At 36.0% G+C, this 13,542-nt stretch overlaps 1 protein-coding gene across 1 annotated transcript in view; it reads left to right on the forward strand.

Annotated features, from left to right (window-relative positions):
* The window catches only part of FBN2 (fibrillin 2), a 249,570-nt gene that overhangs the window by 12,638 nt on the left and 223,390 nt on the right, over positions 1-13,542 (forward strand). The window contains exon 5 of the mRNA XM_054589866.1: positions 4,574-4,669. Coding sequence (XP_054445841.1) covers positions 4,574-4,669 — 96 coding nt within the window. The remainder of the gene's footprint in view (positions 1-4,573; positions 4,670-13,542) is intronic.

The following is a 13,542-nucleotide window of genomic DNA, read 5'->3' on the forward strand; positions in this document are numbered from 1 at the left end:
GAACTGCTCAGCTGCTTTCGCAGAAACATACAAAGCATTCTTTGGAAAGCACTCTTTTCGTTTCATTCAGCCACGTGTGCTGAGTAACTACTGTGTGCCCCACACTGTGCGAGATGCTGGGAGCACATCACTGAGCAAACAAAATGATGTCCTGGCCTCACAGAGCTTGTATTCTGGTGAGGAAGACAATTAACAAGTAAGTGAAAAGGTAAATACCTAAAACAAATTAGGTAATGAGTAGTTCTAGAAAAATAAAGCAGAGTAGGGGGAGAGAGTCTGCGTCAGGATAAGCAGTTCTCTGCTATTTTACATTGGTGATCTCTGAGAAGATGACTTCGAACACAGACGTGAGTCTGTGCTTTTCAATCTATGGGAAAAGGTTTCTAGGAAGAAGGAAAGCAAGTTCAAAGGACCAGTGGTGGGAAGACTTCATGTGGTTTGGAAACAATACAAAGATTCATGTGGCTGGAGGAAAGGAGATAATGGTAGGAGGTGAGTTCAGAGATGGAGGTGTAAAGCCTTATAGACTAAGGAAAGAATTTTGGATTATACCCGTAGTACTAGGGGAAGCCAGTGGGGCAGTTTGAGCAATGGAGTGATATGATCTGACATTAAAAAACATCATTCTGGCTGCTGTGTTGAAACTGGATTATCAAAAGGGCAAGAGAAAAGGGCAAAAGGGCAAAGATCCAGAGTGACAGCTGGGGTATTCTGGTGGAGCTCTAGGCTGAAGGGTGATGTCATTTCCCGAGGTGGGAAAGACCAAGCAGAGAGTCAGTTGGCCTGGGGGTCAGGTGGAGCTGAGAACACAGGACATCAAAAGTTCTGTTTTGGATATGATAGTTTACAAAGTCTGTTAGACCTCCTAAGGGAAAGATGTATGAACTCAGATCTTAGCAGAGAGGTTGGAGATAGAGATGTGAATTTGGGAGCACATAGATTGAATTTTTATATAGATTATCTTTTCATGACAGGCCTAGATGAAGGTCACTGGGAAGTTGGTATAGATAGAGAAGTGGGTTGAAACCAGAGCTCTCATTCAGTCCAACATTTTTGAGATGGAGAAGAGGAAGAGAAACCAGCAGAGAAGAGTGAGAAAGAGTAGACAGTGAAATAAGAGGAAAACAGGCAGTGTGGTATTCTGGAAGACAAAAGAAAGAAGGTAGAGCGAATAGTAAAGATGCATATTATCCTATGTCAGAACAATAAGCTTTTGTTTCTTTCATCTTTTTAACCTGGTTTAGTTTGCATTTTTATCTAATATGTTTTTGTAAAAGTAACAATCATGATATGTCCAAGTGTATGTACCTATGTTATTGGTACAGGAGTCTGTCTGATAAAAACATATGCTTGTCATACCGCTTTGTACAAAGTAGGTGCTCAGTAAATATTTACTGAATGGAAATATTCAAACTTATGCAATACATGGTCAGTGTTCTGTTTCACAGGCTGATCATTGTGAAACAGGGTAGGCTTTTTTCTCTTCCCAGATCATGGTAGGCAATTAAGAAACCAGCATCAGATTTCCATCTATAGTATGTCCTTCTCTCCTGCCTTTTGTTTTGTCTCATACCAGGTGTAAGCATTTTTTTCATCTTGGGTGGTCAGCATTCTTTCCATGATGGAAATTTAAGCATATTCACATTTCTTTCCAACTCCAGTTGAATGTAAATTTCTGTCTCTGTCATTTTGTTTAAAAATATTATTTTATAAAATAACTTTTATTATAACTAATTCAAAAGAAGGAAAATTACTTCTTTGTTGTTCCAATTTTATACATATTGTCTGCTTCCCTTTTTTGCTATTGCTCTCCAATGTACACTTTACATGTAGAGCAAGTTGTTTTCATATAAATACTGTAGTGTAAAAGAGAAAGGGAATGGAGGTTGGGAGAACATCTTTAATGTGCAGCCTCCGTGCATTTTGTTTTATACACCATTTTATTTAATCCTCATGCTCCTGTGTTGTAGGGACTAGTAGCACTGTTTACAGGCTGGGAATTGGACAGACGTGAACAGGATATACTGGGGGCAGCATGGCTCCTGGTCGGTTCACTGCATCGTTCTGTTTCCCAAAACAGTGCAAAAAAGGCTGCAAAATTTTGACATATTACAGGATTTTATTTTGAGTATCTGTGGTACATCAAATACTACAGTGGATGACGGGGATACAAAGGCAAACACACTCTGGTCCCTGTCCTGGAAGAACTCACTCTCATCTGAGAGCTGGAATATAAGCAAATGGCTGTATCGGTGGGTCTCATCATTTATTTTTCACAGCACTCCTTTCCATTTTAAAAAAATTATTGAGGTTCCTGAAAATCTTTTGTTTAAATGGGTTGCATCTACTGATATTTATCACATTAAAATTAAAATTGAGAAATTAAAAAATGTTTAATTCATTTAAAATAACAATAAAATAAAACAATGTTGTATGTTAACGTACAATTTTTTATGAACAGTAACTGTGTTTCCAAACGAGAAAAAATGCATAAGAAGAGAGGCACACTGTTAGTCTAAACTAGGCTTAAAATTCTCTACTGGATGAGCTCTTGCCAGGAAAAGCTCAAGGCTTATCCAGCCTATTCTCCTACCTGGCATTTGGAAGCTCTGTTTTGGAAAACGCTGAGAGAAGCAAGTCCTTTCTCTACTTACCGAGAGAGAGATCCTAAGAGTCAGTCAAGAATGCTTTTTCCCATTCACATCTTCTTAAAAGCTAGCATATGTCTAAGGAAAGAAGATACCTGGGAAAATGGCTTTCATTTGCATTTCTTACAGCTTGATAGTATTTAAAGAAAATTCCTCACATTAATATTAATTACATTAGACAAGTGCTACATGTTTGCAGTATGTCTTTTTAGTAATTGAAATCTTCAGATCTTGGCAAATGTTTCTGTGGAATTACTATTGAGAGTTCTGTTTCAGGTTTTTGCTTTCTTCCAGCATTCCTGTTCAGCCCATCTTTCTCTTGACCTTTATTTCCTTTCTTTTGTCCGCTATTCATCTAATTTACTGCTCTACCCATATTTCAAGGCAGTGATTATTTGTTAGTGCTCCTTGGGACACATGAAGAAGAGGAAAGGTATGCTTCTTAGGGAGCTGTGTTGTGCAGACTTACACAGAATCCTGCCTTTGAGCAAAGCCTGAGGCACACAAAGAATTTTAAGAACTTTGGACGTAATGCTTTGAGATGAAGATACCTTTTGTTTCAAAGTATGTTTTGTTCTTGCTACTGTCAGCAGAACAGAAGCCACTCTGAACATCTGAATGATGATAGGTAATCCAGTTCAATATTCCTGGTGAGGAAATAGCATTACTGCATTTTTAAATGTCAGTGTATTTATTAAGCTTCCCATTTTTTTATATTCACCTCACTTGCAGTGCACATACTGTGCTTTGCCCCCTCACTTCCCTCTAAAATCTTCAACCCTATTTTTGGGCTCAGGTCATAGAGTGTAATACGCTTTTTCATCTGTAAGCACAGACTGTTACTGTTCAACAAGGTGGGTGGATTGAGAGACAAGCTCTTACTCTCAGTATTTTCTCTTGGAGGAGACATGATTCTTGAATTCAGTTGTCAGCAGTATGGTTCCCAGGAATACTTATTTTTCAAGGAATTTACACAGTGATCTTTCAGGAGACGTCTTGTCACAGGTCTTGGCTGCTGAGCTGAGTTACACTGCGGGCGGTGCTGTGGGGGAAGGGAGCTGATCAGGTTCAGTTCTGGCTCACTGGACCACCTGGGCCAGCTGAACCCCAAATCCTGGTTTCCCTGTCTCCAGTATGAAGTAAAAGAGTGTGTCTGCACGTGTTTGTCATCATCACTTAAAAATGTTGAACTGTGGGTTAATTTTCTATGAAAGAACTTATTGTACTGACAGTGAGGCTTTCCCCTTTCTTTCCTCTACAACTTCTACACCTTACAACTCTCTACACATTAATTATTTCTCTTGATTTTATTGCTGAGTTGATGATATTTCCCCCCATTTTTCATGTTAGTTTTGCCCTTTCCTTATTTAATTCCTTGCTCTTTTTTTTGCCTTCTTTTTTTCCTCTGATTTTAGCCTCTCCACTTTATTGCCGTATCTTCCTTATTTTTCCACATACTTCCCTCCCTCCCTCCCTCGTTCCCTTCCTTCCTCCCTCCCTCTCTCCCTTCCTTCCTCCCTTCCTTTCTCTTTCTGCTTAGAGTCTGCCTCCTTTACCCCATCTATCCCCATATTTTACTCACACCCTTACCTATAGGAGATAGATTATAGGGTTAAGAGAACTGAAATAGAGAGTTGAATGGTTATTTTCGGACTATATCAGCATTAAAGCCAGCCAATCCTTGTGATTATGATTTAAAAACAAAACAACTTTTACCAGATAGTCGTTTTCACCAGTGTGATTTACACGAATTGTGTAGGCTTTTGTCTCACTATACACTTAAATATTTTTATTAAATGCATAATGTGAGCTGTAACTTGTGTTTTAGAGGTAAGATCCACTACTGGCTGCATCTCCACCCTACTATGTTGTACTGGGGGATTTACCGTACTCTGTAATGAGCTCCTTGCTGTGTTTGTGTGCAGCCGTCTGTGAAAATGGATGTCAGAATGGTGGACGTTGTATTGGACCCAATCGCTGTGCTTGTGTTTATGGATTCACTGGTCCACAGTGTGAAAGAGGTAAGAAAAGAGAAATGAGAAATTCCATTTGGAGAAGTCTATTTTAATTGTAAAAACGTATAATTTTTTGTTATCTCATTAGAATTCTCCCAAGTAATATTTTCATTCTTAGTTATATCTATAGCTTGAATGGTAATATTTTGAAATATAGCTAATAGCAGCAGAAGTGTCTCTCTTTTTCTCACCAAAGTGACCTTAGTTCAAGAGGCCAAATCTGTGACTACACCTCTCGGGTAATTTTGAGTGAGTGACTGATGGCATATTGTAATAAGGTGCTTAATTCAAATTGGAAGTCATTGTTGGAGTTATGACTATTAAAAAATAATGTGAGGATATTCTTGGCTGGAAAACTAACAAAAATGGTATAAATTTCCCTAGCCAGTAAGGAATTATATTACAGCACGTAACAAAAAGTCCAGAGCTAGTGGGTTTCAGGTAAAATGTGATCAAGGCTTTCACTGCTACTCTGCTTCTCTGGGCCCTGTCCCCCACTGTGTCAGTGTCCCCCACCCTGAAGTCCTTTGTGGTTGTAAGATGAATGCCAGCAGCAACTGAAGCAACATGCTTCCTTGTTCACATCTAGAGAGAGAGAATTTCTCCTTCAGCCACAGGCCAATAATAATTCCATATGATCATTGGCTTAAGCTTTAGTTTTTGAACTAAAACTTAGTTTTAACTAAAGTTTTAAAGCTAACTAAAACTTAGTTTTGAATTAAAAACTTTAGTTTTAGTTTTAGTTTTAGTCCATCACAAGGCAGATGATATTAATACTATGTTTGATGTAAACTTAGACCTGTCTTTGGAACAACAGATTTGTAAGCCTTCCCAAAGTCACATGAGAGTTTGGTTCCCGAACTCAGTAAAGGTTCTCTTGGGAAGGAGAAAAGGGGCGGGGGAATGGATGCTGGGTAGGCATCCAGCAGTGTCCGCTTTCTCCTTGTAAATGATTGGCCAAGCCAACGTGAAAGCAATTGACCAAAATTAGCAGTTAAACTCATGACCTACTGTAGACTACTGAAAATCCGTGTGGTGATGTACTTATAAGCGAACTATTAATACTGTCCTGGTAGCAAATGGATGACAATGGTATATCAAAGAAATTAAACTTCATAAAATCTGATAAATAACTATTTAGCACTGAACCATAAGAGTAAAAATAATCTTAAACTAAAAGCAGTATTACATAATCATTTATAATTACATACATCCTCAATTTATTTTTCCAGGGCTTGTTGCAGCATCTAAAATTATATAGTACTTTCTTTGTGGCAAAGCTTTAGAATATATGAAGTTGTGTCATTGAAATATTACAGATAAGTCGTGGTGACAGTTTATATATGTATGTATAGTCTTTGAATTGCAAAGAAACCTTATATTTTAAAAATTAAACTCATTACTCTGACGAAAATTTCATCTTGGTATTCAGGTTAAATATTGAGAAGAAATTGAGAAGTTAGAAGTATATGGTGAAAGAAAAGTAAGATATATGCAGCCTTTTAACATACATGTTTATATTATATTTATATTACTCCTAAGGTAACTGAGATTTCTTGAGACTGAAGTACATTCCACAGATGACAGAGTTTATAGTTACACTTTGGATAAATTTAAATGTCTTTACCAGATGCTTTTATTTGGGGAGAAAAATTAATTATGAAATGTTAGCATAAAAAGATAAGTTGTTAAGAATGGGATAACACAAATTTCCTAGTTGACGTTAAGTTTATTTAAACACCATAGAATGGAAAATAGTTAAATTTAAAGTTTCAAACATAATTATAATTGGTGGGGATGATGTTCATTTTTCTGGAAGTCATGTAAGCTTTGCAGCTGTGTCATCCTGAAACAAATTTCAGGTTCAATTGGCAAAGGAATTGGGTAGTTTCAACTCAGAGGCTTCCAGGCATTACGTCATTGTTCTTCAACAGTTATTCATTCACTGGATTTGTTAGTCCTTAACTAAATTTATGGGAGTCCAATAAAGTCCTGCATATATTTTACATGTACAGTAGCATATTTTAAGAAGAAATTGCAAAATTAATTAGTTAACAAATTGGCCTAACGGATATTTTTAAAAATGTTGGCTTGTTTCTTAAAAATATTTTGAATTACTACCCTTCAGATGCAAGTTCTAAAACTTCATTTTTTTTTTTGCAAAAAGGAGTTAGTAATTTCCACTCTTAGATTGCAATCATGAACTTTAAAAGATATTTTCAATTGAATTTTTTCTCAAGAAACGTGTGCATAGGTACAAAAAAAATAACTTATTTATGTTGAGGTTAATGACTAGGTTCATGTGCCATGTTAACCTTTAAAATTCGTGTTGTGTTTTTCAGTTAGAGAATTTGAAAATATATATTCTTTGTTCTCTTTAAAAAAACACTTTTGTAAAATTAGGGATATTCTTCCTCCTTAATGTAGAATACATATAATTTTCCTTTAAATTGGCCTCTGGGGATCAGTTGTATGATAAAACATGGCTGCTTTTCCAGCTATCTGGGCTTCTGGCAGACTGGTTTCCGGACTGGAGACAGACTGATGGTAACTAATGGCTGGCATGAGTATGGTATTTAACTTGAATCTTGATGCTGGGTAAGCTGACCCTTTTGGAATTCTCTTCTCACTCTTGCTGATATGTATAATGACTTTTTATACTTAGTATTAAAAATAAAGAGTTTTGGTGGCCACATGCTGATTATAAAATGCAGGCAGCCCAGCTGTATCCAAGGCACATGAAGATACTCAAATCTTTTTGTTTCTCTTTCCAAGCTGATGGCATTTGAAAAAACAATAAGTATTGCACTTAATATACACCTGAGAATACATAGAAATGGAGTCAGCATTATATACCAAGACTCTGTGTTTTTTTCCCCCTAACACTTGAAGTGTACCTTAGTTTTTATCAGTAGAAACTTGGAGGGGAGGGGTGGGCAGACAAGAAAAGAATTTACTTACCTAAGAGATTTCCAGACAAAATACAACAATTACTTGGTCATAAATGTGGCCTGTCTGAAGTCCTTGTTTCAGTTTCTTTGACTTAAGTGATTGTCGACATTTTTATTTTTTAATTGAACTTTCTTTTTTTGAACTTTATATAAGGATCAGCTCTTAAGAATAGAATAAGACCCTTTTAAACTATATAAGAATTACTACTACAAATTATTTTTATCATTCAAGCATGACTTCCTTTTAAAAAAGTGTGTAAATTAGGTAAAATTTCAAATACCCTTATGCCTGGTGGATTTTCCTTTAAAATGTACCTTAAAAAGTAGGATTGGAGATTTACTTTTTAATCTATTGACATTTTTAAGAAAAATTCCAGTTTAAAAACTGAATCTACATTGAAAAAAAAAGTGAGATCAAGTTGCAAATGTTAGCTTATAAAATCTAAACTTTCGAGTCTGTATATCAAATGAAAAAATGAAAGGATTTCACTTCGGTGTTACTTTCATAAAATCATCCAGTTGTAGCACCTAGTGCGTGAACTTGGACAAAAAGCATGCTAAGGAGTCACGCAGCCTCTGCTTGAATGCTGCCTCCAGACACAGGGCTCTCAACTCACCCAATCCATCCTAAGACAGCTTTTCATTGTCAGTCTTGATCGTTCAAACTCTGCATTATCACGCACCTACCTAAGCTGTGCGTTTAACAGATGGACAGCACCTCCCTTATTGCCTAGGTCAGTGGGAACGAGATTATAGGAATACCTCTAACCCCAGCTCTAGGAGTCAACCACAATTTTCCACTCAGGTTTGCATTATTGGAACTGGAAATCTAATTAGAAGCTCTTGAATTACTACTACATTTTTGTTTGTCCACCCACATTTCAGGAGGTAAAATAACTGCGACAGCTAGTAAACCTACTCAGACCTTTTATGTAGATTCTCCATGAACAAGAGTGAAGACAGGCAAAGCAGGGTTTTCCTCAATTCTGGGAATTATGTACACCACATCCAAGTTTGTTCAGAAATAATTGAAATACTTGCTAATCAACATTAATTCCATGGTCTTGCAATTTATTATAATTACACAGGGTGGATTTGTTCAGCCTATGAACATTCAAGTGACATAGCAAAATAATAGCATGATTCAGGAATAGAGGGGAGTATGGTGAGAGAACATGCTGGTATTAAGCAGATTTCCATACACATAGATTTCATACTTCTAAGAAACGTGTAAGCAGTACTTTCTAAAAGAAATTCCTTTCATTGTAATGTTTTTACCTAAAGCAACACAAGTTTATTCTAAGATAATTAAAAATAAGACATGATAAATCAAGAAAATGTAATTATTTATAATCTCTTCATTCAGAATGAATTACTTTGAGTACTTTTTGGAGAATGGACTTTGCGTACTTTTTTCTATGGCACATGCAGTGCTTATAAAGAATGGGATCTTTCCATTCTTATTGGAATCTCCTGTAACATGAAATGCACTTATATCCTGCTTCTTCTTTTCTGTTATGACATACATTATCGTATGTTAGAGATCATAACAGCTGTACTGAGGGTTAGGCTCTACATTCTGTACAACAGTATGATATTTGTAAGGTTATTTTTTTTATCTTAGAGATGAAGAAACTTTGCCCAGGTCAAACTTATGGTAGCATTGAGAGTATAAAGACAGGAGGAGGCTATCAATCTTACTGAAGATCTGAAACTAAATAACTGTGATAGAGCTACCTGCTATAATTATATTTCCAGGTTTTCTTTCTCTTTCTCTCTCTCTCTCTTTTTTTTGCTTTGCTTGTATTGTAGCAATCCTGTGATAAAAATTTATGTAGATATATCTATATCCTTGATTTTATTCTTAGGATATATATTAGAAATTTCACTACTGAGTTGTTGAGTTTGTGAAAACTTAAAGCTTTTGTTATCTTCGTTTTCCTTTGAAAAGCTCCTTATTATGCATTCCTTTGGTGTTGTGTTCAGAAAGCATGTTCCCATCCACAAATCGTATAAAAAGCTATAGTTATTTTTTTCTTAGTGCTTTTGGGATTTGGAATTTTACTTCTCTTTAACTTTTTAATGACAAGTTAGACTAAACGGAGTAACCAAAGTTAATTTATTTACAAATTTTTATCAAATACCAGTTGAATGCTTATTAAGTATTAGGCTAAGTACTTGAAAATCAAGTTACAAAGTATACATATATTTGTATATATACAAATAATATATGCTCACTGTTAATGAGAAATAAATTATCTCTTTGAAGAGCAGAAATAGTCATGACACAGAAAATACAGTATTTTAAACATCAAACTGTAATATGACACAGAAAATACTATAATAGGAGTGGGAGCTCAGAAATGCTTCCTGATTAAGGCAAAGCTAGAAAAGTCTTCCTGAAGTTCATCTCAATGGAAAAAAAATAACTCATTCTAATAGAAAAACAGTATTGCACTAATTCTTGTATTGGTATTTTAAGATATATCATGATTGAATCTTATGCTAAATAACATTATTTAAACTCCATAATTAATTACCAATTACCACAGTCACTGAACTAATATTTGTTTTATAGAAATATGATGCCACCCTGCTTTTTTTTGCACTTTGAAGATTAGTGAGAGTGAAAATACAAGGAATAGAGGTTACCAACTACAGATAGACTCACATGTGCCCGCATGTGTGCACAGACAATTCAATTCTGCACTCACGAGTCTGTTAAGAACATTTTATAACCTTGCACTCTCTAAGCTAAACTTAGCCTTAAATGGGCATCAGAGAAATACCAAAAGATCTGTGAGAACTTAACTTTTGGCTCTAGCTCAGATGACATCCTTATCTTGAATGCCATTAAGAACACAGGAAGGAAAATGAGAGAAAAAAAGCAGACAGGGAGCTGGAAGGAAGGGATGGGAAGAAGAAAATGAAGGATGGTAGAAGAGGGAGATGTAATGCTAAGACTCGGAGCAGAGATGTTTGTGTAAGGAAAAGCATCGAAGTTTGGGAGAAAAATCCATTCATTCATTGATCTGACCTGGGGGAGGTGAAGGTTTTTACTGCTCATTCTCTGATTTAAGCTTCTGCTATTTAGATCTGTGCAGTGAGACTGAATGTGTTCACATCCCATTAGACCTTGATGCTTTATTTATAAAACTCCTTTAAATTAAATCAGCATTTTCATTTTTTCCAGCTCTAAGTGCTTTTATTTACGTATTTCTTTTTCTTTTTTTTTCTGGTTTATCTACTTAGAGGCAGGGGAACCTGCAACACAAAATTAAAATAGACAAATATTTTATATTTTGTAACTCCATAAATGTTTTCTTTTTTTCTAATTTCAGCCTCAGGACAGAAAACATTAAAGGTATGCAAACTAGCCAAAGCTACCACACATGTGCACGCGTGCGTGCATGCACACACACACATTAAAAATAATGAAATGTTATATGGCATATAGCCAAAAGTAATTAATAACAAAGTGTGCATGTGTATGGGGATGGGATTTATGTAATATACACTGTATATATCAAAAATCTCAAACATCATAAATTCCTAAACAACATTTGTGTCCAAGGGTTTCAGATAGAGTGTTGGGGACCTAAAAATTACCTAATAGAGTTATTGGGAAGATTAAAAGCAATAGTGTGTTAAGCTTTGAACACATAACAGGCAGAGGGCCTGGTACATGGTAGTCATCCACCAAGTGATATTTGTTGTGTTTTAGAAACACAGGGTATAATCAGGACCAAAACTTACTGTTAAGGCCTATGCGACCCTAGAAGTGTGATTATCTTCTCTGATCCCTATTTCTGCATATATAATACGCGTCTACTGTGTCAACCTTGAATTATTTTTGCGACCATTAAGTTATGTAATACCTGGCACTCAGTAAATGATAATCATTGCTGTTAGCCTCTTTTAACCGGACTCCTCGGTTATCAAAAAGATAGATGTGGTGGCTGGCTATTCAAAATGTAATATTCAAAAATGGAATTTTGAGTGGAAAGTAAAAGAATTTTTTCAACTATTTAAGACATACAAATAAAGTGTAAAGCTGTTTTTATGGAGAGTGGAAGTGCTCAGAATAAATAGCCTATTTTAAGAGAGTTTCACATTCCTGGTATGAGAATTAAATGAGAGATAAAATGTCTAGCCACTGTCTGCTACAGAGTAAGTGCTCAATAAACGATATGCTATAATGAGGAAAAATAAAGTCAAGATATGTGCTCTCTTAGCGACATATCAAGACAGTCTCTTGATTGGAATATCAAAATTGTCTTGATGGATGAAGGAGATTGTTCTAGGATTGTTGGGACTGTCTCAGGTCAGGGTGTGTCAGTTGTGAACAATGTAAGTTTTGCTGTTTAATTTTTTGGGTTTTTTTTTGTGATAGTATAGATCAATTGAAAAGTATTGTATATCATTATCACTATCTTACACATTATGCAGGTGAATTTTTTAATCCTACTTAGCTTGTTTACACATTTCTACTTTAAATACCAGTATTGCTGTTAGTAGTTAGTCACTATTTAACTAGTCTCTTAGGGAGTCCCAGTCTCTCCCTATGCCCAAGGTCTTGTTCTAAGCATTTCACAGTGTAACTAATATATATGTAGAGTTTATTTCTCCTGGGGTGCTTGTAATCAGTAGACATGCATATTGTTAAATCTGATAGAAGTAGATCAGAGGGGTCTTTGAAAAGTCCAGAGATCAGTCCCTCTGTGAAGCTTTCCTTGACAGGACCCACCCCCTACCTTACCTGCTTTTCAGGCAAAAATTAGGCATGCTTTCCTTTTATCATACGTCCCGTGTGTTTCCATTCCACGCTTGCGTTGTGACTGTTTATTTACTTGACTGTAAGCCTGGGAGAGCAGAGGTTTTGTTTTTTTTTTTTTTTAATTTTAAATAGCCTTTCTGCTCCCTCTGCTCCACACAATGCACTATATGGAAGAGTACCATATATGTGACTACATAAACATCAGGGTTGCAAATCGAAGAAATAGGGTGAAAAAAGTGCTGACGTAATAAAGGTCCTTATTCATTGGTGGCTATAAGACACGGTTAATGAAAGGGAAGAGTAGAAAATTAGGCTGAAAGTATAGAATTGGATTTTAATATACAAATCTGGAATGCCAGAGTCAAGAGGCTGCCCTCTATTCAGTAGGCACTGGGAAGAGGGATTATGAAGGACTTCTGTACTTGAAAATAGATTTCGGCCAAGGTTAGTCTGGAGTGGCAAAAAAAATGGAATGGAAGGTGGAGAGACTGCAGGCAGAGACGCCACTCAGGAGACTTCATTACGTGTTGCATAGATAATTGCAGTGGATCTGTTACATCTATATAATATTTTCACTTGGATTGGGATTCATGTATGCATAGGTTAAATTATTAATGTTAATTTGAAATGCAACATTATGTAATATTAGAAAATAACATTAATTGAACATTGGTTATGATAAGTACTTTAGAGGAATTAACCCAAAGATACCTTTTTACCATTTTTTATATATTTTATTGATTATGCTATTACAGTTGTCCCATTTTTTTCTTCCCTTTATACCCCTCCAACCTGCACTGCCCCACACCCCAGCATCCCCCGGCCCCTTAATTCATGTCCATGGGTTGCACGTGTAAGTTCTTTGGCTTCTCCATTTCCAATACTATTCTTAATATCCCCCTGCCTATTTTGTACCTACCATTTATGCTGCTTATAACCGGTTCCTTTCCCCCCATTCTTCCCTCTCCACCCCCCTCTGTTTTACTGTTCGTAGTTTTTGATCTTCTTTTTCTTAGATAAGTCCCTTGAACATTTCATACAATAAGGGTTTGGTGATCATGAACTCCTTTAACTCTTTGACCTTATCTGGGAAGCACTTTATCTGCCCTTCCATTCTAAATGATAGCTTTGCTAGATAGAGGAATCTTGGG

The sequence above is a fragment of the Pteronotus mesoamericanus genome, unplaced genomic scaffold (genome assembly GCF_021234165.1).
Source record: "Pteronotus mesoamericanus isolate MK-2021 breed Mesoamerican mustached bat unplaced genomic scaffold, CSHL_Meso_final scaffold_167, whole genome shotgun sequence".
In the NCBI taxonomy this organism is placed as follows: Eukaryota; Metazoa; Chordata; class Mammalia; order Chiroptera; family Mormoopidae; genus Pteronotus; species Pteronotus mesoamericanus.